Source organism: Dipodomys ordii, unplaced genomic scaffold (assembly GCF_000151885.1).
Source record: "Dipodomys ordii isolate 6190 unplaced genomic scaffold, Dord_2.0 Scaffold40, whole genome shotgun sequence".
Lineage (NCBI taxonomy): Eukaryota > Metazoa > Chordata > Mammalia > Rodentia > Heteromyidae > Dipodomys > Dipodomys ordii.
The window spans coordinates 10,746,326-10,769,262 of NW_012267256.1; the positions used below are offsets into that span (position 1 = coordinate 10,746,326).

Here is a 22,937-nt window from a genome sequence, read left to right on the forward strand (position 1 = left end):
GGTACTTTTTGGCAGCTTAATTCAGACAGCCTCTAGAAAGCTGACGGGAGATTGGATATAGAATCCATCCCGATGAGAACGGTGGAAAACAACCCCACATCCCCTTCCTCTGTTTGCTACAGAGCTTGAATGCCGTCAGGATAAATGGCTATCATCCTTCAAATTTCCTCAAAGAGCAATAATTTCATAACCAGATATGCCTATGAGCCATTAGACATGGGTATTTTACCCATGAAATTCCTGTCCAGTGGGCATTGACCACTGACTGGTTGACTCAGTAGCATGGGACACTTCCCTTGATTAACCAAATGCACTTTTCCACCACCACTTTCTGGCAGAGGGTGGGTACAAGGAAAGGATGATTGGCTGGCTTTCCTCTCTTAGGCTTCTTCTTGGCCTTCCTCCATCTGGGTATTAGCTCCTGTGCGTCCTTGATGGAGCTTTCTGCTGGTAAGTGTAGGATCTTGATAAATTCTGCAGATATCAGGAGAAGAAGAAAGAAGAAAAGGAAGAAGCTGCTAAGGCTTCCAGGCCAGCAATGACTCTGCGTATGACTCAACAGGAATCAAACAACATCAAGTATTTGGTAGCACATTAAATAGCAACTTGCAGCACTAAAAAAAAGCAGCATTTAAACACGTTGTCTTTTCCTCAGAAGACTTCTTATGGCTACATAGCTCCTTTACTACCCACTGTGAATTCTTGAATTTCTTGTGACATCTTAGAATAGCTTTACTTAAAAAAAAATCCTTTCCTTTCTAGTTTTGACTACCAGAAAATGAATCCTGAAACATATTACTTGTCTCTTCTGTGTTAACTTTGTTGCTGAAACTGCTTGGTCTGACTTCTTATGTGTGGCTAGGTATAAATTCACAATTTAACCCCAGAAGGTTGCTTTATCCCCTCTGCATAGCTATAACACGGTGCTGAGTACCTTATAAAGAAGAGAGACACTCCCCCAGGGCCACGGACCGACTAGGTCCCACCTCTTAAAGGCCCACTGCTTCTCAAAACCATGGAGCCCGAGCTTCCAATACATAAACTTTCCGAGGATGAGCCGCATCCAAACCATAGCTCATGGTGACTTGTAGCAATCCTAATCAGTTAGCATATAAATACCTGGAATCAGACTCTTTGACCCAAACCCCAAGAAGTTCAAATGACAGATTTAGCACTTATCAACTGTAATCCTGGGAAATTCTATAGCTCCTCGGAAACTAGATAGCTTGGAGAGAAAGGGGGAAATCTATTGCCATTTATAAAGATCATATAAGACTGTGCACAGAGATATACCCAGCAACATTTCTAGTACACAGTGTTTCAAAAGTACTGGTGTCCCTTTCCAACTCCTAGTCATTAAATTTTCTTCAATTTGATTTACAGCTTTGGACATAGTATGAAAAAGTTAATTAGGTGGTCAGGGGTACTTTCTAGCGTATCTTATAATAAAAGACAACAAACTCAAAGCCAAATAAGTAGGCAAACCCAACCTAAATTGAGGTTTGGGGACTCCCAAGTTCAGATCGCAGACCATTATTTCTTTGTGGTTTTGGGTTTTAAATGAAAGTTATGCATACTAACTTGGAGAAAGTGAAGGAAGGGGTGACATTTTCAAAAAATGAAATGTACTCATTACATGCTGTGAAATGGTAACCCCTCCATACAACTCCTTAATAATGACAAGAAGATTATATATTTTTAAAAGAGATTAAAAAAAGTAATACTGGTAAATTCTCCTTGATCAGCTATCAGCAGTTTGATGTGAGGTCTTGCTTTATATACTAGATCTCAGATGGAGAACACAGTTGACAGACATGAACATAAAACCCAGAAGAGTCAAATAGAGTAGCAGTGTGAGAAAGAACTTAGAGGATTTGTAAGTGCAAGATCGGGACTATTGGAAGGAGGAAATTGTGTAAAATCAAAAAAACAACAAGGCTATTACTGAGTATCGCTAGTTTTCACAAACCCAATCTTCATGTAGAGGGAGTAGAAAATTTCAGAACAGATAAAGTGAGACCCTGTCCTTTATTTGCTGTCTGAAAGGCTGTGGGAAGGAGCTCTTTGATGGTTTAGAATACACATAAATATTATCCAATTTTTTAAAGTTTTAAGTATCAGGAATGAGTTAGCATTTTCCCTTCATCTTCATGACAAATCCTAGATACAGGGGAGTTTAATTTCCAAAATCTCCAAGTGACTCCCTCTTTTCTGCTCTTCCTTCTTTTTGAAATTGACTTGAATCTGAAATAAATGCATTATCATCTAGGTTTTGGAAACCTGTTCATTATCATTTAACTTGATCATCATGTTGCTGGAGATTAAAAAAAAAACCCAACCTTCATACAAGGGTTATTCCAAGGAGGTTAATCCATGCTTAAAGTATTTTCCAGGTCCTTTCTTCAGAAAACTACTCCTGCTTTATATACACAACCAACCCTCAGACTGTTTAATGATGGCTCAAACTGAGGTGGGTGCAATAATAAATAATTATTGGTAACCATGGGAACCCTATTATGAGACTCAGGCTACATCTCTCTCTCTCTCTCTCTCTCTCTCTCTCTCTCTCTCACACACACACACACACACACACACACACACACACAACCTCATACCCTGGGATTATTCATTTCACTGGTTATAAAACCCTGTCATTTATTTAAAGGCAGAAAGTGTGATTTTTTTTTGTAATTCTGAAGGCAGATGATAATAGTTGATGATTTCATCAGTTACCTCAGTGTTTGACAACCTTGTTAAACTGCTTTCTAGAAAAGGCGATTTAGCTCAAGTCCTCTGGTCAGCCACTGCAGTGAACGCGCTCTCTTACACAACCACCGAGCTTTTTCATCCTGGTGGATTTGCATTTCTGTAACTTTTCTGGCAGGACCATGGGCAGTAAACTTCAGCAGTTTCAGAAATGAATTTGGCAGTCGTTTGGAGGCCACATTTGAATCTTTAATTGGAACACTAAGTCCTACAATTTCCTTAGCTTGTAGCACTCATTGTGAATCATGGCTGCTGCAAAAGCCAATAATGCTTCTTTCTTATCATGAACTACCCTTGAAAAGCAAGTCTCCCTTCCCACCTTTTCTCAGCTTCTCTCCATTCTGAGAATAGCTAGTGCTTAAAGCAGTTTCCCTCTAGTGGACTTCCATGGAACAGGACTTTTCAAACTTGAATGAGCATCAGAATTGTCCGGTGGCCTTGATTTAGCCTTTCTGAATCTCCATTTTTGTATCTGTGTAATGGGGATAATAGTCATAGCTAGAACTGTTATGGAGATTGAACGACATTGCAGAAAGTACTTAACTCCAGTGGTCAATACTTGGCCAATGCTCTTGCTGTGAGCTGTTGACTCTTGCATTCAGCACACAGGTTTTTCTTCTTCATTGTCATGTTACTACCACAACTATCCCTACCCCTATTGTTTCCCAGAAGGCCTTGATGAAGAGTTCTTACTAATACTTGAATCACGTTAGTTATTTGACTCCTGTCAAAGAGATATATGCTGATGGTATTTTTTTTTATTTTTTTGGGGGGTCCGGTCGTGGGGCCTGAACTCTGGGCCTGGGCGCTGTCCCTCAGCTCAAGGCTAGTGCTCTACCGCTTGAGCCACAGTGCCACTTCTGGGTTTTTTCTTTTTGCTTATGTGGTGCTGAAGAATCGAACCCAGGGCCTCAGGCTTGCAAGGCAAGCGCTCAACCACTGAGCCACCTTCCCAGCCCAAATGCTGATGGTATTTTCATGTTTCCTTGGAAGCGGGTCACATGCTCCACAATTATTTGGCCATAGCAAGAACTAGAACCTCACTGGTACCCCTCTGCTTGCTTTATTCTTCCCGAGACAACACATCAGGGGTTTTAGGAAATAAACATTGATCTGATTACTATGCGGGAGCCAACGAAATGGATACTTGTTGGAAAGCCATGCTAGGCAGCAAATCTCATTGGCTAGATGACAATAACACCAGTGGACTGGGGGCAGGGCATGGCTCAAATGGTAGGGGGATGGCCTAGAAAGTGCAAGGCCCTGAGTTCAACCTTCAGTATTGCTAAATAGATAGATGCGAAATGATAGAGAGATGGATAAGATAGATGAGAGAAAGAAAGGAAAAGGGAAGGGAAGAAAGCGAGCAAATAAAAACCTCTTGAAAATAAAGCAAGAGAAGGAAGAAGTTAATGGGGGAATGAAGTTTGTTTTGGTGAGGGAAGAAGTTGTTCAGAATCCCATCTCCAAGTGGCTTATATGTGTGCACACTTGCTTTCTGCTAGCATACAAACGCCTGCTGAGAGCGTGCCAATCTGGGAAGCTGGAAAGTTTCTAGTCTGGGCTACACCCATGTGTCTCAGAACACAGTAAACCAGTTAGCTTCTGCTGTTGTGTGGTTATATTTATAAAGTCAGGGGACTGAATTAACTCTCAAACTAGTTTGAAATCCCGGGGTCCTTTGTTGCAATCAATATTCAGCTGAAAATAAAATTAGTTCAGGGTGCTCTGTGGAGGCTGGGTTGGTGAATGCAGGAGTTGAGTCTTCCTCACACCTTACCACCGGGAAATCAGAAACAAGCCGGGGATCCACAGAGTAGAGACAGAAAACCACAGGGCCAGATAGAGTGCCTTCCAGCTCAATGCTTTCCCTCTGGCTTTGATCTATTTCCTCAAAGGAATGACCATGGAGTTTTACTCCTCTAAATTCTTCCTGGACTCTTTTTACTTTTGACAGCTCTACATGGAAGCCATTATTAAGCTAACTGGGTGCATGGGCAAATTGTAACTCTATTTGCCCAAAGCTTTTTGAGAGAGACAAAGTCAGGATCCAATTTGAAAATAGCAAGGCTAGCTGGGCGCCGGTGGATCATGCCTGTAATCCTAGCTACTCAGGAGGCTGAGATCTGAGGATCACAGTTCAAAGCCAGCCCAGGCAGGAAAGTCCGTGAGCCTCTTATTGCCAATGAGCCACCAGAAAACTGTAAGTGGTGCTGTGGCTCAAGTGGTAGAGTGCTAGTCTTGAGCTGAAATGCTGAGGGACAGCGCCCAGGCCCAGAGTTCAAGCCCCATGACTGATAAAAAAAAAAAAAAGAGGACTGGGAAGTTGGCTCAGTGGTAGAGCGCTTGCCTTGCATGCCTGAGGCCCTGGGTTTGATTCCTTAGCACCACATAAGCAAAAAGAAAAAAGCCGGAAGTGGCACTGTGGCTCAAGTGGTAGAGCGCTAGCCTTGAGCTGAAGAGCTGAGGGACAGTGCCCAGGCCCAGAGTTCAGGCCCCCAAAAAAGAAAGTAGCAAGGCTTTTTCCTCTGGCATATAAATGGAAATTAGAGACTATTAACTTTTCTTCCAACTGCTAGAACTGTAAGTTGTGCTGATTTCATTTGATTCATAATTTTGATTGGTATTCTTCAATCTGAACTTTCTATTTATAGAAGTGTGTTTCTAGAGCCAGAGACCATGTATGGTGAAAGAACTATGAAAATCTGTGGAAAGCTCAGAGGGGAAAGGAGATGGTTGAAAATCATGTTCTGTTTTGGCGAAGTTGAGCTCCTTTCCTATAAGAAATTACAGATCGCTATTTTCCGTGCTGTACCTTTAGGCAAGACAGATGGCACAAGACAGGGAACCAGAATTCCAGGGGGTTTCCATGACAATTGCTGGAGAGCCTTGGCCTATTTGAATGATGGGAAGTGCATTCTCTGGGTTGAAGGTGAAACTGTAGAGACTTATTATAACTCAGCAACACCTGCTGCTTGTAAGCAAGTCAAATGGCTGCTTTTGAGCCCCGTTGTCTAAAAAGCAACGTCCTGCTTGTTGACAATAGGGAAAGAGTTGTCAAAGATAAGAAAACATCACATTTTTCTTCCTAAAAATTCTAAGGGAACATATATGACCAATATGAGAAAAATAAAGTGACCAGTGGATATGTCTTTAATGTAGGGTTTTTTTTTTGTAAACAACAGCTGTCCAATTAGAAACAGCTGTAAGAATGCAGCCCTTATAAGCTGGGTTAATTGTCAGTGTGTGTGTGTGTGTGTGTGTGTGTGTGTGTGTGTGTGTGTGTGTTCCACAGCTCCACCTCTGGCTTTTTGGTGGCTACTTGGAGGTAAGAATCTCATGGCGCTTTCTGCCCAGGCTGCCTTCAAACTGTGATTCTCAGATCTCAGCCTCTCCTGGGTAGCTAGGATTATAGGCATGAGCCACCAGCACAAGGTTCAGCTTCTTTTTTTGTATACTATATAAGAGGCCTCACAGTCCTGTGCCTCTGTTCAGATGCTAGAATTGAAATTTGTCAGGAGGACAACCCTGAATAAGTCATTTGACTTTGCTTTTTGTTTTCTTCTCTGTCGGCACATCTATATAAATGGAGTAAATCAAGGCATCTAACTGATAGGGTTGGTAAGAGGTTAAGAAGTTACTGTACAGAAAGTGCCTAGAGTAGGGTAGGGGTGCAATGCATGGTACCTATTAACAAAAGGCATGCAGCTCAATGTAGCTGCCTCCACTAATTTCCAAATGACAATACTCATTTGCTCTGAGTTAGAGGACTACTGTATGGTTAAGGTGCTAGCCGACTCTGGCTCTGTGATCTCTGGCAGGCAACTTGCTTTTACTGAGCCTTGGTCTCTTCATCTGTAAAATAGGGACGCTTTTCCCCATTGACCCATGGAGAGGAAATAGACTCACACCAAAATCTGGCGTGGATGTGGTGCTGCATGACGTCGCTCTGACACACACGGATACCATATGGCCTCCCAAGTAGGTCCAAGAATGATTTAAGTCTGTGAAGAAAAGAGACAAGCAGGGGCTGGGAAGATGGCTCAGTGGTAGAGTGCTTGCCTTGCATGCCTGAGGCCCTGGGTTCGATTCCTCAGCACCACATAAGCAAAAAGAAAAAAGCCGAAAGTGGCGCTGTGGCTCAAGTGGTAGAGCACAAGCCTTGAGCTGAAGAGCTGAGGGACAGCGCCCAGGCCCAGAGTTCAGGCCCCAAGACTGGACCCCCCCGCAAAAAAGAGACAAGCAGTTAGGGTTTGAGTGTGAAATGTCACCCCTCCACACCCCCCCCCCCCGCAAGCAATATGCTAAGAGCATGGTAGCACTCTTGGGAGAGGGTGGAGCCTTGAGGAGGTTGAATCTGGTGAAAGACTTGAGATCACTGGGTATGGGGGGGCTGTGGGGAGGGGGTATGCCTTTGAAGGGGCTATTGGGACCCCTACCCTCCTCTATGTCTTCTAGTCCTTCTCTCCCTCACTTCCTCTCCCTGCTTCTTTTCATTTACTGCTGCCATGAAGCAAGCAGCTTTGTTCTACCACAAGCTCCCACCCCGATGTTCATCCTTGCCACAGGCCCAAAAGGGCCAAGAGTCCAGGGACTGAAACTTCTAAAACCATGAACCAAAGTGAATCTTTTCTCCTTTTAGGTTGTCTTACTTAGGTCTGATGTCACAGAGACTAATAGTGACTAACCACTGGCTCTGGGGTTGCATGGTGGCGAGTGGGTGGGGCTGGGAAGAAGGTTTCCCTTTGCACTGGTTTGCACTTCTGGTCAGTATGAAAAGAAAAGGCATCTGGGCTCATCAGCTTGCTGGATGTGGGCAGAATGGGAGGGTCCAGTGGGGCTTGTAACTTTCAGAAGCCAAATACTGAAAATGAGGTTAGATTTTTTTTCCCTTACATCAACTCAAGAGGCTATGGGTCCTAACTGACATGTCAACCCTAAACAGCAATTGCTCAGTAAAAAAAAAGAAAATAATTAAAAGACTCATTGAATTAAACTTTGTTTCTGGCAGAAAAAAAACTCCTCCTAAAAATGCCAGAAGGGACACCTGCCTTTTCCTTGTTCTCTGCTGTTTATACTAGAATTATTTTTCTTAAACCTCAGTATAATCCCTACATGTGAAGAAACAATTACCAGGACTCCTGCAATCCATCTTGAATTGATTGTCACTTAGAACGCTTTCCCAGAGAAACTGTTATAAATAGAGACAATTCCCGCAGGGACCATCACATTCTTCCTGAACTGTCAGTAAGCAGGAGATGCTGAATCCTATACCACCCCTTGACCCTTTTAGCATCCCCAGTTCCCCTGGCTGAAGGTGACCCTAAATGAGATTGGACCCTCATTTTTTTTGGACACCTGGACCAGGAAGAGCTGGTGGGCTAAACCCATGTTTTTGGGCTGGTGACTTCCAGTGCAAGTGCTGACTGTATTTCCTGACAGTCCCTAAGTCAGACCCTAAAGGGATCATCCTGAGTCCCTGAGGGTAATGTGGAAGTGGGGGCCTAGAGAATGATACCACCAAACGTGTCATGCTTTTAGCATGCTGAGCAGTCTGATCTGCAGAAACTAAAAGAACCATTGTTCCTCTCACCACCAGCCAGTAGAAAGGCTCTCTGTAGAATTACCCTTATCTGCATCAAGCCCAGCCTGCAAAGGACTGCAGGTCCTTTCCATCCACAGCAAGATAATCATACGTGGATGAACTTTTCTTTTTTACAAAAAAACTCAATTTCCAAAAAGACTGTGTTCTGTTCACATTTTACACTCTCCGTGTGTGTGTGTGTGTGTGTGTGTGTGTGTGTGTGTGTGTGTATTGCACTCTTGTACTTCCCACATGCCCACTTCAGGCAGGCTGTGGCCTTCCCCCTTTGCACCTTAATAAATTCATAGGCCTTTCCTCCTGTCTAATTATTGTCAGCTCATTCCAGCAAATCTGGAGAGGATGTCCCGGAAAATGTCCCTCTTCATGACGAATTCTCTATTCTCAGCCATCTTAGGAGGCAGGCAATCAGGGGGTAGGGAGTGAGCCCTCTAGTGGGCCTCAGTGAGAAGAAGATATATGAGAGGCTTAGAGACTTCTCTTCAATTAACCAACAAAAAGCAGGAAGTGGAAGGGTGGCTCAAGTGGTAGAGCATTACCATGAGCAGAAAAGCCAAGTCAGAGCAAAAAGACTTGCGTTCAAGTCTCAGTACTAGTATGTGCACGAGTGTGCTTGAGCACACACACAATGCTTGTTAAATACAGGTGAACATTAACTGAAAGGAGCCTCATATACTCATGCACTTGGTAGTTGGTGGCCACCAGAATTATCCCAATTTCTTTTCCTTTCCTGATGCAGGTAAGTTCAGTTTTCCCCAAGTCTTGATCCTTGACTGTCTCTAATTTCCACCCCTGTTCTCTTCTTTTGGAGGATTGAACCAGGGCTTTGTGAATACTAAGTACACTCTCATCCACTGAGCTACACCTTAGTCCTGGACTTTCAAATTTCCCTGGATTGACCAAGGTATTAGCCTCTGATTCCTTTTTTACCTGGGTGCCTAAGGGTAGAACTGTGTCTGACCTGTCACCATGAGAAAACTCTGTCACCATCCTCACCAATTTATTTTCAAATATGGATCAACCTTGTCACAATTGAATGCTGGGCCTGGAGACACAACGTGGAGAAGGCAGGATCCTTTGTTTATGTAGAACTCTGAATTTATTGAGGTCTAGAGGTGGCATGAGACAAAGCCAGGTTCATCCAATGAGAAGGCAGAAGTGCACCAAGGGGGTAAGAACCATTGCTGTGTCCAAGGGGCACCCAGCCTTGGAACCTCACTGATAGCCTCGCCGATGCCAGGGCCAGCGGAGCTCCCAGCCGTGCCTTCCCCTTCCTGTCCTGGGATTCTCTAGGATATCTTCTATGGATCACTATGAAGTCCTGTCCTGGGATCCTCTAGGATATCTTCCATGGATCACTATGGAGTCCTGTCCTGGGATCCTCTAGGATATCTTCTATGGATCACTATGGATCACCTGACTCTCCAGGGGAATTTTCTTTGTCGTCACATCCTACATCTTGATTGCCAGAGTCAGTGTTATACTATTTCCAGTTGTTGTCTAATATAGAAAAATATTGTCTTTCTTTGTCCATTGAACTTAGTACTGTTTCTGGAGTTCTTTTGCTGTTGTTACTCTTGGTCATGGGCTTGAACTCAGGGCCTAACCTCTTTTTGCTCAAAGCTAGCCACTCTACCATGTGAGCTACAACACCACTTCTGGCTTTTTCTGTGACTAATTGGAGATAAGAGTCTCACAGACTTTCCTACCTGGGCTGGATTTGAACCTTGCTTCTCAAATCTCAGCCTTCTGAGTGGCTAGAATTATGAGCATGAGACACTGGCACCCAGTTGGAGTTCCTATACTTCATGAAACATCAGAGATTATACTTTTATTTTTTTTATCAAGTTTTACACACACATGTTCACACACACACACACACACACACACACACATAGTGATAGTTGTTGGACCCAGAGCCTCTTGCATGCTAAACAAATGCTCTACCACTGCGCTACACTCCCAACTCTTAACTGATGCTCTGATCACCCAATAGCTCCTACTTGGGAGAACAGGTGAGTTTTATTTCAGTCTCTGAGGCCTAACCTCCCTTGGTGTCCCTCTGGGATTAAAAGGTGGGTTGTTTAAAGAGACTTCCTGTTGAAACTCCATGCAACACCATAATGGGCCTCGCAGGCATTTTTATGGGCCACCTCCATACATTGGTTTTACTTTGCATTTTAGACATTTTGGGTAATTTGAAAGATGCCATAAAAGTTATACCTCACTGTAATTATACCCTGGTGAGTAAAATGCATGATTTAATAGTTCCTGGGCTTTAAAATAAAGTCAGTGTTATATTTAGTTATGTAATGACTAATGAGGCACTCTCCACAATTCAACTACAGTTCTGTATTTCCTGGACACACCAGCCAGAGAGGATGGCTGGGGAAGTACATTAAAAATAAGGGGCTTCAAAGTCTTCATGTTCCTTGTAAGGGAAGTAGACACAGTCTCAACATTAAAAATAAGAAGTGCACGTTAATAACCACAGATCACAGCAGAACACTTCCCCAACCTCTAGAGTTTTATAGCCCTGTATGAGACTAAGTATAGCTTTCACGATTAAATTTCTGCTCAAAAGTTAGATGCCCTGGTTATCTTTGCTTTCCCAGCCTGCCCATCCACAGGAAGCTCCCAAGAACCAAGTGGAAATCTTTTGAAATGTCCTGTATCTGCATAACATCACTATCTAGTAGTCAAAGATGTGTTGAATACTGCTTTAAATGGCAGACACCTTGGAGGTAGATTCTGTCCTATCCCAGAGAACTGAGGCCCTGATTGGACATGTTATACAAGTTCTTCTATTTGCCCCAGCCCCATACCACCTTGCTATTGGGTACTTAATTTATTTCTTTTGAACTTGTTTCAGTGTTCTTGTTTTTAAATCTTACATTTATTTTCAAAGGCAACTTCATGTCCCTACTATAAATGGAAAATCATTATCACTTTTCATAAGTAGGAAATAACTATAAAAATAGATACAAGTGCAAAAACAACATTAAGAAATTCTAGTTTGGTTCTCTGGACCTCTAAAGTCTGAGACTGGCTTTCTTCACTGAAAGAAGGGCAGAAAAACAAATACATGTTGTAGAGGTATAGAAAATACATTAAAGCCAAAATTTAGCCCAGGGCTAATGTAATCCTAGCTACTCAGTAGGCTGAGATCTAAGGTTTAAAGTCTGAAGCCATCCTAGGCAAGAAAGTTTATGTGACTCTTAAATTAACCAGCAAAACGCTTAAAGTAGAGGTCTGACTCAAGTGGTAGAGTGCCAGGTTTGAATAAAAAAGCTAAGGAAGAACATAAGCCCTGAGTTCAAGGCCCAGTACGGGCACACACATAGGTGCCCATGTGCACACACAGGATATACAGACATTATCAAAAACCATAATGGAAACTAAGCAAAGAAGTGAAATAAAATAAGACTATGTACTGAGACTTTTTCCCACACATAATCAGAATGAATGAAATATTTTCAAGCATAAAATTTTCTTATTATGTGATCAGCTTTCCAAATCCAAATTTCTCTCCCATGCTTTGTCAGCTAACCCTTGTCTCAATTCTTAGCTGAAAGTGAAATCAATCTCCTAGGTTTAAATAGAACACCCTTAGAACCTTAGAAGCCTTACGACCAATGTTCACTTCAGGAGGGGCCATGGATAAGCTACCTTATCCAGATACCTTAGGCAGGGCTTCCTGAGATCTTGAATGCTCGTGTTTAGTTCTATATCATCACCCACGGCAGTGGTATATGGGAGTGAGTGAAGATTCACACTCAGAATAATGCTGTAAGGATGTCTGGGTGGCTGTTGATGAGAGGAATATCTGCTCATCTATCAGAGGCTTAAGTGGGTTCATCGGGAAGCATAGGAGGCTCTGATTATTTTGGGGGGGGGGTGAAGGGGCTAGTACCAAGTCTTGAACGCATGGCCTGGGCCTGGTCTCTTAGATTTATCACTCAAGGCTGGCCCTCTAGCACTTGAACCATACCCTTTCTTCCTGCTTTTTGGTGGTTAATTGGAGATATGCGTCTGATGGATTTTACTGCCTGGACTGGCTGATGCAAAGGGACAGAGGACTCATACTTCACGTCAATTAGGGACACCACTAAAGCCTCCATCTTGGGGAAAGCCCCACTTCATCTCCATTGTAGGCTAGCTTCTCCCATGCCTAGAATGAAAGACTTTTTCTTTTTCCTTTTCTTCTGCCTGCTTTATCATATCTGTAAAACTCCCACTCCTCAGCAAGCCTGCTGTGTGCCTTCCTCCCCTCTCTCTCTTTGAAAGTATGCACAGGAGTTCAAACGAAACTGTGATGGAATGAGTAGAATATTGCTTTTGTGCATGATGCATGCGTCAAGAACTAGGAATGCTAAAAAAAAAAAAATCCAACTGAAAAGAAGGAGGCAAGGAATGCAGGCCAAAATGGAAGGGCGAAGTAAGGAGAGGAAATGAATGAGAGAGTCCACATGAAATCTTACCTGGAGATGAACCAAAAATAGGCAGAGCCAAGTGACCACTAAGAACATTAATAATGATGTCCCTCGAGGTTTTCCAGAAGGCTCAACAGATGTCATTCCAAGAGCCAGGGAGACACAGCAATCCCTCTGCCTTCTCTGTCTCCCGAAGGCCTGACCTGCTTGAGAACAGCTTGAACTTGTTCTACTAGCAGAAGCCACTGGTGGTCTGGTAGGGGAGTAAGCGCTTGCTTTACCTCTGCATCTGGTCAGTGGCATGGGTGGCAGCACACTGGCTATGTGCCCTGGTCCCTTCCTAGCAAGGTGGACTGACAAGAGACAGAAGTGCTACCAAAACCCCAGCTAGCTAAGCTTTACCAGCTTAGCTAGTAAAGAAGAATGGCCACAGCAAGCAGGAGTCTATCTTCCTTGTCTACTGTATTGGTTGGTGAAGAAGAGAAGATACAGATATGATTTGGTCTTCGAGGATTTTATAGAAACATAGTATATGAATCATCATAGTTTGTCCCAAGCTAACTCTCTGGGAGAATGTGTGATTGCTTTTTATTAAAGTGTAACACATCGCTTTCTCTGCTCTCTACCTCTCCAGCTTGCCTTGATCAGCAGGCTTCTCAGCACAAGACAGAAGTACGTCATCAAAGTAGAGCTAGGGAGGCAGGGGTCAACCACACTGTAATATTTAACCATATTAATTAAAGCAGTAACTGGAGAAACCTCATTTAAATGTTCAACTTCAAAGGAGACCAAGGACAAGGGCTTATTGATAGCCCCTGTGGGCATGCACCTGTTGAAGGCATGAAAAATTAAAGTAAGCAAGACCTCTATTACTCAATGATGGTGGTTCTGCTGACTCTGTCTGTCTATAGCCCTGGCATTATAGGCCCTGGGTGTGGAAAAGATAAATAAATACTGAATAGAAATCAAAGAGTATGTGAAGATCATCTGTGAATGTGTGTTCTGACTAATAGAGAGACAATAAGTCAGCATAAGGAATGGTCATTATAGGGATCTGATTCTCTATGGGATCTGATTTGCTAGAATCATTCTGAGAAATGAATGGCAAAGTCAGACCCCTAGTAAAGATACAAGCTTCCATTACACACATGAACCTCAGCTGAAATTCACAGTACTTATTCTGCAAAACAACAGGTCCAAACATTTCAAATGGCAACAGTCAGCCTTCAGGTTATCAAGTATAATTTTAAAGAAATAAAATTACAGCTAGCCAAATGAATTTTTTTTAAAAAGTCACACCTGTAATCCTAGCTACTCAGGAGGCTGAGATCTGAGGATCACAGTTTGCAGCCAGCCCGGGAAGAAAAGTCCCCTGAGACTCTTATCTCCAGTTGACCACACAAAAACCAAAAAGTGATTCTGGGGCTCAAAGTGGTAGAACACTAGCTTTGAGAAAAGAGCTCAGAGACAGCACCCAGGCCCAGATTTAAGCCTCATGACCAACACAAAGCAACAACAAGAACAAAAATAAAACCAAATAATTGCAGTTATGTTGTGCATTACTGGTTTTATTCAAGTCAAGGAAGTCGCCTATGACTTCAGCGTCTAAGAAAAAATTGGTACTGAAAAAGATGAGGAAAGTCAGAATTGCCAGAAAGTAAACATCTTCAAGTGAGTTGAGATGCCACAAACAACACAGATGGGAGGCCAGGAGGGTCAGGCAAGAGAGATGGCGAGGGTCATTCCAGAAGACCTTCCGTGACAATCTCTTAGATTTGAGGAAGGAACTGACATGGCTAATAAGCACCATTCTGTCTGCATGTCACCCAGCGTGGGTTTAACCTTACCACGCTGTACCTTTTCTGAGGATTGGTTTGTCCTTTATCAACCTCAAAAAAAATCCCTTTATTTCAGTCTTCTTGGTGGAGGAAGGGGAAGAGAAGGTGAAAGGAAAGATTCAAAAAAAAAACTGAGGAGGAGGAGGAGGAGGAGAAACAGGAGGAGGAGGAGAAGGAGGAGAGGAGGAGGAAGTGAACCAGTGCTCAATGAACCCTCAAGTGTGAAAGGCTAATCCAGAAATCACTCAGTAATCACCACCATGAGATCAGACCGCGTGGCATCTTCTCTTAAGAACACGTTCACCTCTCTCACCTTCCACAAAGCCTCAGCTCAGTTCCTGAAACCTGCAGTTCTGCCTCAGTGCTTGGCCCCATTTCCCCCTTCCCCCCACTCCACACCACTAGCTGCTTTCTGAAGTCCTTCATGGACCTCTCCTTCAGGGAAATAGACCTTTCTTGTTTCCAAGAGAAAGGCATAGGCCCACCCACATAGTAAACAGAAACTGGAGTGTGGAGCGCTGTGGGAAGTTCCAAGACCCTACACTGGAAAGTTGTTTTTTTATTTTAAAGGGTGAGTTTCAGGGGGCTCTAACATGAACAGGAAGACCAAACAGTGCCTGGAACTTGGCTGCACATAATGTTCAGAACAGTGCTCGTGGATCTGTCCTGCTCCTAGAAGTGTTGAAAGAGTCATTATGTGTTCAGACATTTGGCTGACAGTCAAATAACTTGTTACTTCCTGTTACCAAGTCAAACGTTTGTTTTTTTTTTTAATTTGTGAATTTCTAAGTAGTAGTAATAGGTTGAATTAAAAGTAAGGCATTGGCCTAGTGCTGGTGGCTCACACCTGTAATCCTAGCTACTCAGGACACTGAGATCTGAGAAAAACCGGAAGTGGTTCCATTCTATGGTTCAAAGTGGTACAGCTAGCTAGCATTGAGCAAAAGAGCTCAGGGACAGTGCCCAGGCCCTGAGTTCAAGCCTGACAACTGACTCTTGCCCCTGAAAATGTAAGCTATTGTTTCTTCAGTGGAGGGCATAGGAATAGGGTGGAGTAGGGGGTAGGCTTGGCTTCCACAGGCTCTCAGAACAGTTCTCTCTGGAAGGGAGTGGTGTGAATGCCTCCCAGGCCACCTCCCATCAGTGCCATGATGCTCATGTGAACTTAAAGAGTCATCTGTTTCTCCCTGTGGTTTCCCATCTTTACATGATCCATGATCAGTGCTGAATAGAAGCAAGCAAGGGAAAAGCAGGAGAGCTGGCCTGGAAGAGAAGTCAGATCCAGATGATAGTGTGAAGACAGAAAGCTAGGATGAAGGGCCAGAGGTTCCTGAAACTGGCCATCAAGGCATCTTCTTGATGTTGTTCTATTGGATTTTTCAAATTTCTTCCTTAGCTACAGAGATCTGGTTGTTCTCTTCTGTCATTACTATTACTCTTCTTGTGTCTCTTCTACTTCTTCCAAATCTCTGCAGTACAGGGGCTTTCTCTTAGTGTGTGATATTTCATACCTCATTTTAATTTTTTTCCAAAAACTGTTTGTTTGTTACTGCTAATAACTGTTAAGAAAAGAGAGCACACACCACAAATAATAAGGAAGCTCCAAGTAACAAAAATTTTAAAAACTAAAGAAGTCATTGGTTTAGTGATCCTTGATTTCTTTTTTTTTTTTGGTCAGTATTAAAGTTAGAACTTAAGATCTCATACTTGCTTAGCTTGTTTGCTCAGACAGTGCTCTACTACTCGAACCCTGCCTCAAGTTCAGCTTTTTGCAGATTATTTAGGAAATAAAGTCTTGAAGACTTTTCTGCTGGGGCTGGCTTTGAACCACAATCTTCCTGCATAGCTAGGAATACATGCATATACACAACCTTCACTGGCTAAATATTGCATATTTTTGAAGCATGAAAGGGGACTAAAGCGTATAGAACAGTGATACACAAACATCTAAGTGTGAGCAGATGTGTCTGTGGGTTTGCAAGATTCAAAACCAAAATCAGAGCAGCAGCCACCTCTTTTATACCCTTCTCTAGGAACTGCCCCCCCCCATTCCCACCCAGGGACTCTTCCCAGCTTCCTCTTCCTGTGAAACTCATCTTTTCAACAGAAGGAATCAAGGAATGTTCACCATGGACTTTTCTCTTGGACTTTTTCTGCTATCAGAGCATGAGCAATTCATCAGAAGGCAAGACAAAGGTTCTCAGAGCCTTAAAGAAATGGTGGCTCACGCCTGTAATCCTAGCTACTCAGGAGGCTGAGATCTGAGGATCACAGCTTGAAGCTATCCTAAGGCTGGAAAGTCCATGAAACTCTTATTTCCAATTAATTGCTAAAAATACAGAAGTGGTAGAGCCTCACCTTGGGTGAAAAAAGCTAAGGCACAGTGTCCAAGTCCTGAATTGAAGCCCCCAACCTGGCTGGCGCGCACACACACACACACACACACACACACACACACACACACACACACCTTTAATAAAGAAGGAGAGAAGGAAATCAAAAAAGCATTCCTTGCTAAACCACAAAGAAGGTGGTGGTTCATGGAGGCATGCTAATTTCCCCAGCTTTCAGTGGGGAATCGCCCAAGGTGAGGACTATGAGACCAGGACCTCTAGAAACCCCTCTTCTGGGAGCAGCTGAGGGTCCCACCCACTGGCAAGGAACAAAGCAGCTACATGCAGTACCCTCTTCTTGCAGGATGCAATGTTATGATTTCTAGGGCTCACCCTGAAAGGCTGTTACAGTAACTTTCAATGGTTAATGAATAGCTTCCCTGTGCCTGCTTCATTTAACTGTCCAAAGGCCATTTGGTCCCTGGGCGGGCGTATAAGGCTGTGCACGCTGGCTAATGAGCACACTCTGCTTCAACAAGCCTGGAAGCAGAGGAGTGGCAGGGTCAGGGCGCAAGGTTTTGAGGAGCAAGGATGCAGAACAGAGCTGGCCTAATTCTCAGTGCCCTGGCCTTGTTGACAGGGTTCCTGATGATCTGCCTGGGAGCCTTCTTCATCTCTGCAGACTCCCTGATCCACTGCCAGAGGACCCTGATCATGGCCTACTTGCTTCTGCCTCTGGGGTTTGTGATCCTCCTGAGTGGGGTTTTCTGGAGCACCTACTGCCAAGCGAGTGACAACAAAGGGATGTTCAGCCACATGCTCAGACAATATCTTGGCCGGGGGGACCTGCCCCTGGATACAGTCGACAGGTAAGTGTTACAAGGCAGAGGCAATGCGGGAGGCTGAGATGGGAAGGTATGGAAAGGTCCATCACTCTGGGCTTGGTTATTCGGAAGAATGGGGCTATCTTTGGGGAAAATTATATGAGATAAGGGACATTTTCTTCTAGCAATATTGCCACTACCACTATGCTAGTAAAAACCTGCATAAGCTAACTCAAGGAGGCCAGTGTCTAGGTTCTTTTTTTTAATGTCGTGGAAGGGTGGAGCTGATATAGACAGGTGATGATTAGCACTTGAGAGAAAGTGAAGTTCCAGGCTAAAGTCTGCCCACAACAAAGGAGCAAGCAGATATCAAACCAGTCCTACAACCTGTGTGACTTAGAAGCCTTCCTTTAAAGTGTTCTGATGTCACCCTGCATGAAAGATTCATTCAAGGCAAGATGATAAAAGGTCCATTGATGATGGATAAACCAAATGCAATATATACTAAAATATTACCCAGTGTTAGAAAGGAATGAAATCCTGACATGGAATAGAACATGAATGTACTTTGAAAACACCATGCGAAGTGAGCCTAGCCAGTCAAAAATGACAATTGTATGATTCTAATCTGGCTAAAGTAGTCAAATCCATAGAGAGGAGGAAGACAGGGGCCTGGAAGGGGAGAATGAAAAGTTATTATTTAATGAGTAGAGTATTGTTTGGGAGATGGATAACTTCTGGTGATGGTTGAACTTGGTGACACTGATACTTACTATATATATATATATCACAAGAACAAAGGAAGCTTAGTTAACATAATTATAATTTAGCTAAAAACAAACCTCCTAATTCTTGGCAAAATTCAGGACAATTTATGGATTAAAACCCCAGTTAGCATTGTCAAAGTATAAGTTGTAAATCCATAAATTCTTTGCCCTCTTCATGCAAGAATAGAGAGTATCTAACATGTCTTAGCTATTATGTACCTTGAATACAAGTAATCTTACCCATAGTGGTATATTGCTAACATTTATTATGCTAATTACTAAGATACGAATTACAACAGCAGTCTAACAAAACTCACAAGGTCTTTAGGTTTTGTTAGAAATTAAAATATCTGGAGTGATTGTAGAAGGTGCTTCCAGAGAGACGATGGCAATGATGATGGTGGTGATGATGATGATGATGATGGGTGTGTGTATTTATATGAGTGCATGAGTTGGAATTCCTGATTAGAGTAACGTGCATAATATCACACGCTTGTGGCTGGAAGAATGGGAGGGAAATTGTAGATGTCACACCAGCGCCATTTTACTGCCTCTTCCTCCCATATTCTAAGATGTTCAGTCCACATACAATGGCTACACATTCAAACTAAGAAGTTACATTTCTCAAAGCCTGTGCATTGAAAATGGGGACTTAGGTAGAGCGTTCAGAGCAAACGTTTGCCCTGTGATGGAATTCAGAATAGCATTCCTCAGGGAATATGAACCAGACTGTGGAGGCTTGGGAGCAATAGATGGCTGGCATTTGGGCTAACGGCATTAGTCATTCTCCAGTCTCTCAAGTGACTCCAACAGCTCACCTTTCCATCCTCAGTGCCTTAACACGTATTTCCCATGACTCAGCCTTGGCTATTCCAGGTGAAGGCTGAGATTTATGCTGTACAGTAGACAGCGCCTTCAGCTATTTGGCTGTCAGCCTAGGTAACATTTGGAATGGAGCCGTGGCTCCAAGTGGCAATCTCTTGTTTTGTTGTGGTTACACACCATAAACACTCCCTGTAGGCACTGGATGGACTCACTCTATAAATACATATCTCAACTAAGCTCTCCCCATCTGTCTTCCTCACCTCTTCCTCACCCCTGAACCCCATTCATGATGAAGAAGCCAGAGGATTTAACAATTAGCGACAGTGGGTAAGATGATCAACAAATCCACCAGCCCTCGTCATGAATGATTCCTTTCATCACAGGCCTTCAGCCCAGAGAGGCTGCAGCTGAAATGTGCATAGAGTCACCCCCACTTTTGAGGCAGGAAATGCATTTGGGTGTTCTCTCGAAAACTGGCTGGTGGGACAAAAAAAAATGTGGTAGAAAAGTCAGGAAAAAAGTGGTATCATCCTGATGTGGTTCAGGAATCTGCACGTAGCTGGCTTCCATTCATGATCATATTCGTTGTGAAGATCTGAGATGCCGAGTGAGTTGGGGTAGGAGATGGCATCTGTGAAGGGGAAACAAGGATGGGAATGGACTGAGTACCAGGCAGAGGTTCCACAGTCAAACATAATCAAAGCCTCCAAGTTCCTTAATGACTTCATGGCAGATACAGATTTCCTAAGGAACGGCCATTTCCAGGAGTGGAGGAAGGGAAGACAGAGCCTGGAACACCAGCTAGGAAAATACAAACAAACAAACAAACAAGACACTAGGATGGAAGGAATACATGCTGTGGCAGATAGAGGGTTCTTTAGGAACCCATGCCAGGGAAGAAGTACATCTGTTTCAAAGATCTATGTTTCTTAGCAGTTTAACTTCACACAGTGTGAGCAAACATATGCCTCTCTGGCATAAATACCTAAATAACACATGTATGCATTTGGTGCTTTTGTCCCACAGGCCACACTTTTACCCTCCAGCTTATGAAGAGAGCCTGGATGCCGAGAAACAGATTCATCTTGCAGAGGGACGGGCCTTGGATGTTCCTCCACCTCTGTACACAGAGACGGGCCTTGAACTTGAGGATGGAAGTGATGCTGGTCCAGAAGCCCCACCACCCTACCACGAATCTGTAGTGGATGTCAGAGGATGCTGAGAGGCCAAGCTGAAGTGCTGAAGGGAGGGGAGGCTCACTGCTAAACCAGCATGCAGGACATACCCTGCTAAAGAAAAGCTGGCGAGGGACTGGGGACGAAAGCTGTGTTAGGGTGTGGCTAGCCCCAGACAGACTCTTCAGAGGGGTCCCACTAAGAGAGCCAGGGAACCACATTGGTGTAAGGATAAACCCACTCACCAAGAGGCTAGATGTCTTGTTTCTCATTACCTCAGCTCCAACCAAGGGAACACTTGCTGCTTGCTGGACCAAGTCACAGCCCTCTATGCAACGCTCCCTAGAATTCCTTAAGGGATGTGTGTAAGAGGCTGGCTTCACAATGTTCCAAGTGGATGACATCACCAGAATGACCCAGTGATTCCCATTGTGACTTGGAACCCATGAATGTTATTTTGTCCTCTTTTCTTTTAATGATGTGTGCTTTTTGTTTTATGGAAGTGACTGAAGTTTTTGTCTTCAAAATGATTCAAACGCACAATGTTGCACGAGTCATTTCAAAAGGAGGGCTTCATGCAAGCAGATATGATAAAAAATTCCTTATAAATCCAAACTGAATGCATACTTAATTATTAAGGCACAGAACTCAGGAGGTGGGGGAGAAATTTATAAGCCATCGATGGTATCCATGATGCAATCTGATAATATATATATATATATATATATATGTTCTGAAGATGCTTATATATAATATATATTTCTGATAATTCTCCTGTAAACCTTGAGGATTTTGGAAAATAAAAAGCTTAATGACAGACTTTTATTCTTAGGCATATTCTTTAGATCTCAAGATACAAAATTGACTTCTAGACTTGGGATAGCTGTTTTTAAAACCCGATCCCCCCTCTTCAGCTGTATTGCATTTATGGCATTTTTTTAGACTAACAAGACAAGCCAGGTGGAGTGTGCTGGAAAGACTGATGCTTCTGAATTTGGATGAGGATAGTCTTCTCTCTGGGCTTCAGTTTCCTCCCCGAGCAGTGAGGTGTTCATGTTGGATTAGTGACTTACCATCCATCCCTCTTACACTGCAGACTCGGTGGTGTTGCTTTCCATGCCCATTCCTGCGCCCTCGTTCTAGCCTTTAAAAAATAAGTGCTCCGACTCTTCCATTGGATAGATTCAGGAAAATTATTCTTTGAGAAGTTACAAAGCCTTCCCAATAATCCACAGTGACATCCAAGGAAAATGAAGAAATCTCCAGCGAGGAACATGAGAGGACCTACGTACTGCAAATGTTGGTGCTAGGCTAGCTTTTAACATTCTAATTCTATTATTTTTCAGTCTTGTCTGTCTTCCATCCTTCCTTCTACAGAGCAGTCTGGATTTCTCTCCTCTTTCAGGAAATAGGCCCTACCCCAACATGACACCTTAGATTGCTGCACTAACTTCAAGCCCTGGGAGAGGCAGCTGAGGAAGATTTAAGGTTAGTGAGCCTCGTGTTTAAGCTGCAGATGAACCTGCTTTACCTCCTAGTGTAGCTTTCCTGCATCTGGTCATTACTGGATGGTGAAGGGTGTGCCCTTATGGATGACAGCCATGGTGAGGCTTCAGACAGGGAGGGAAGGTTGCAACCTTGCAACCGAAAGGGTTGTCAAAATGGAGATCAGGTCTCTGTGGCCTTCTCTTCCCCATCATTGCTGCACGCACAGATTAAATACATCCTGACAAATACATAGGTCCCCAAAGCACAGAGTTGGGAATCTGTGGTTTGAATCTTCAACCATGAGCATACAATAGATATAAAGGTCACTCACAGTTGCCTAAGAGTAAGGTGATAATTTATTAACAATGCAATTTGTAATTCCTCTCTTGTCATTTCGTTCTCTCCTCTGAGGTCTTTTCCCAGGGGTCTAAGCATCTAATAGCGATATCACTGGGCTTTCACCCAGTGCACACGTGTAATAGAGTTTTCAACTACTGGGAGTCAAGTGACATAAATGTTAATTTGGGCTTGAATGAGAAATTGTTAAATCTCTTTATGGCAATACATTGTGCATTTGAACTTTCCTTTTTGCCATTATATTTTTGCATCTGGAAAAAATTAATACAAGACTATAAGTTGAAGTATCATCATATGAAACTAACGGTGTTGAGTTCCTCTTTCAAACACCGGTGAACAATTCAAAGGGAAAATAAACAACTTTAGGAACTTCTTGTTAGGATAAATACTAAGAGGCGCTTGATAATTTTGTTTAACATATGCAGTAAGTGGAGTCATACATGCTTTGGGTATGACCTAAAACAAACCCTACATTTGCTAGGTCCATTTATTAAGACCCACTGGACAAAGCAGACAATGTGGTCCTATC

At 43.2% G+C, this 22,937-nt stretch overlaps 1 protein-coding gene across 1 annotated transcript; it reads left to right on the forward strand.

Annotated features, from left to right (window-relative positions):
• Window positions 1-17,460: 17,460 nt before the first annotated feature.
• Window positions 17,461-21,060, forward strand: Tmem252 (transmembrane protein 252). Its single transcript, XM_013018462.1, has 2 exons — window positions 17,461-17,841; window positions 20,415-21,060. The coding sequence occupies exons 1-2, from the start codon at window positions 17,564-17,566 to the stop codon at window positions 20,608-20,610; spliced, it is 474 nt and encodes a 157-aa protein (XP_012873916.1). The 5' UTR covers window positions 17,461-17,563; the 3' UTR covers window positions 20,611-21,060.
• The last annotated feature ends 1,877 nt before the right edge of the window (window positions 21,061-22,937 follow it).

Coding starts and splice junctions, on each gene's coding strand:
- Tmem252 (XM_013018462.1), top strand. CDS start 17,564: ATGCAGAACAGAGCTGGCCTAATTCTCAGTGCCCTGGCCTTGTTGACA. Junction 17,842..20,414: donor CCCCTGGATACAGTCGACAG/GTAAGTGTTACA, acceptor TTTGTCCCACAG/GCCACACTTTTACCCTCCAG.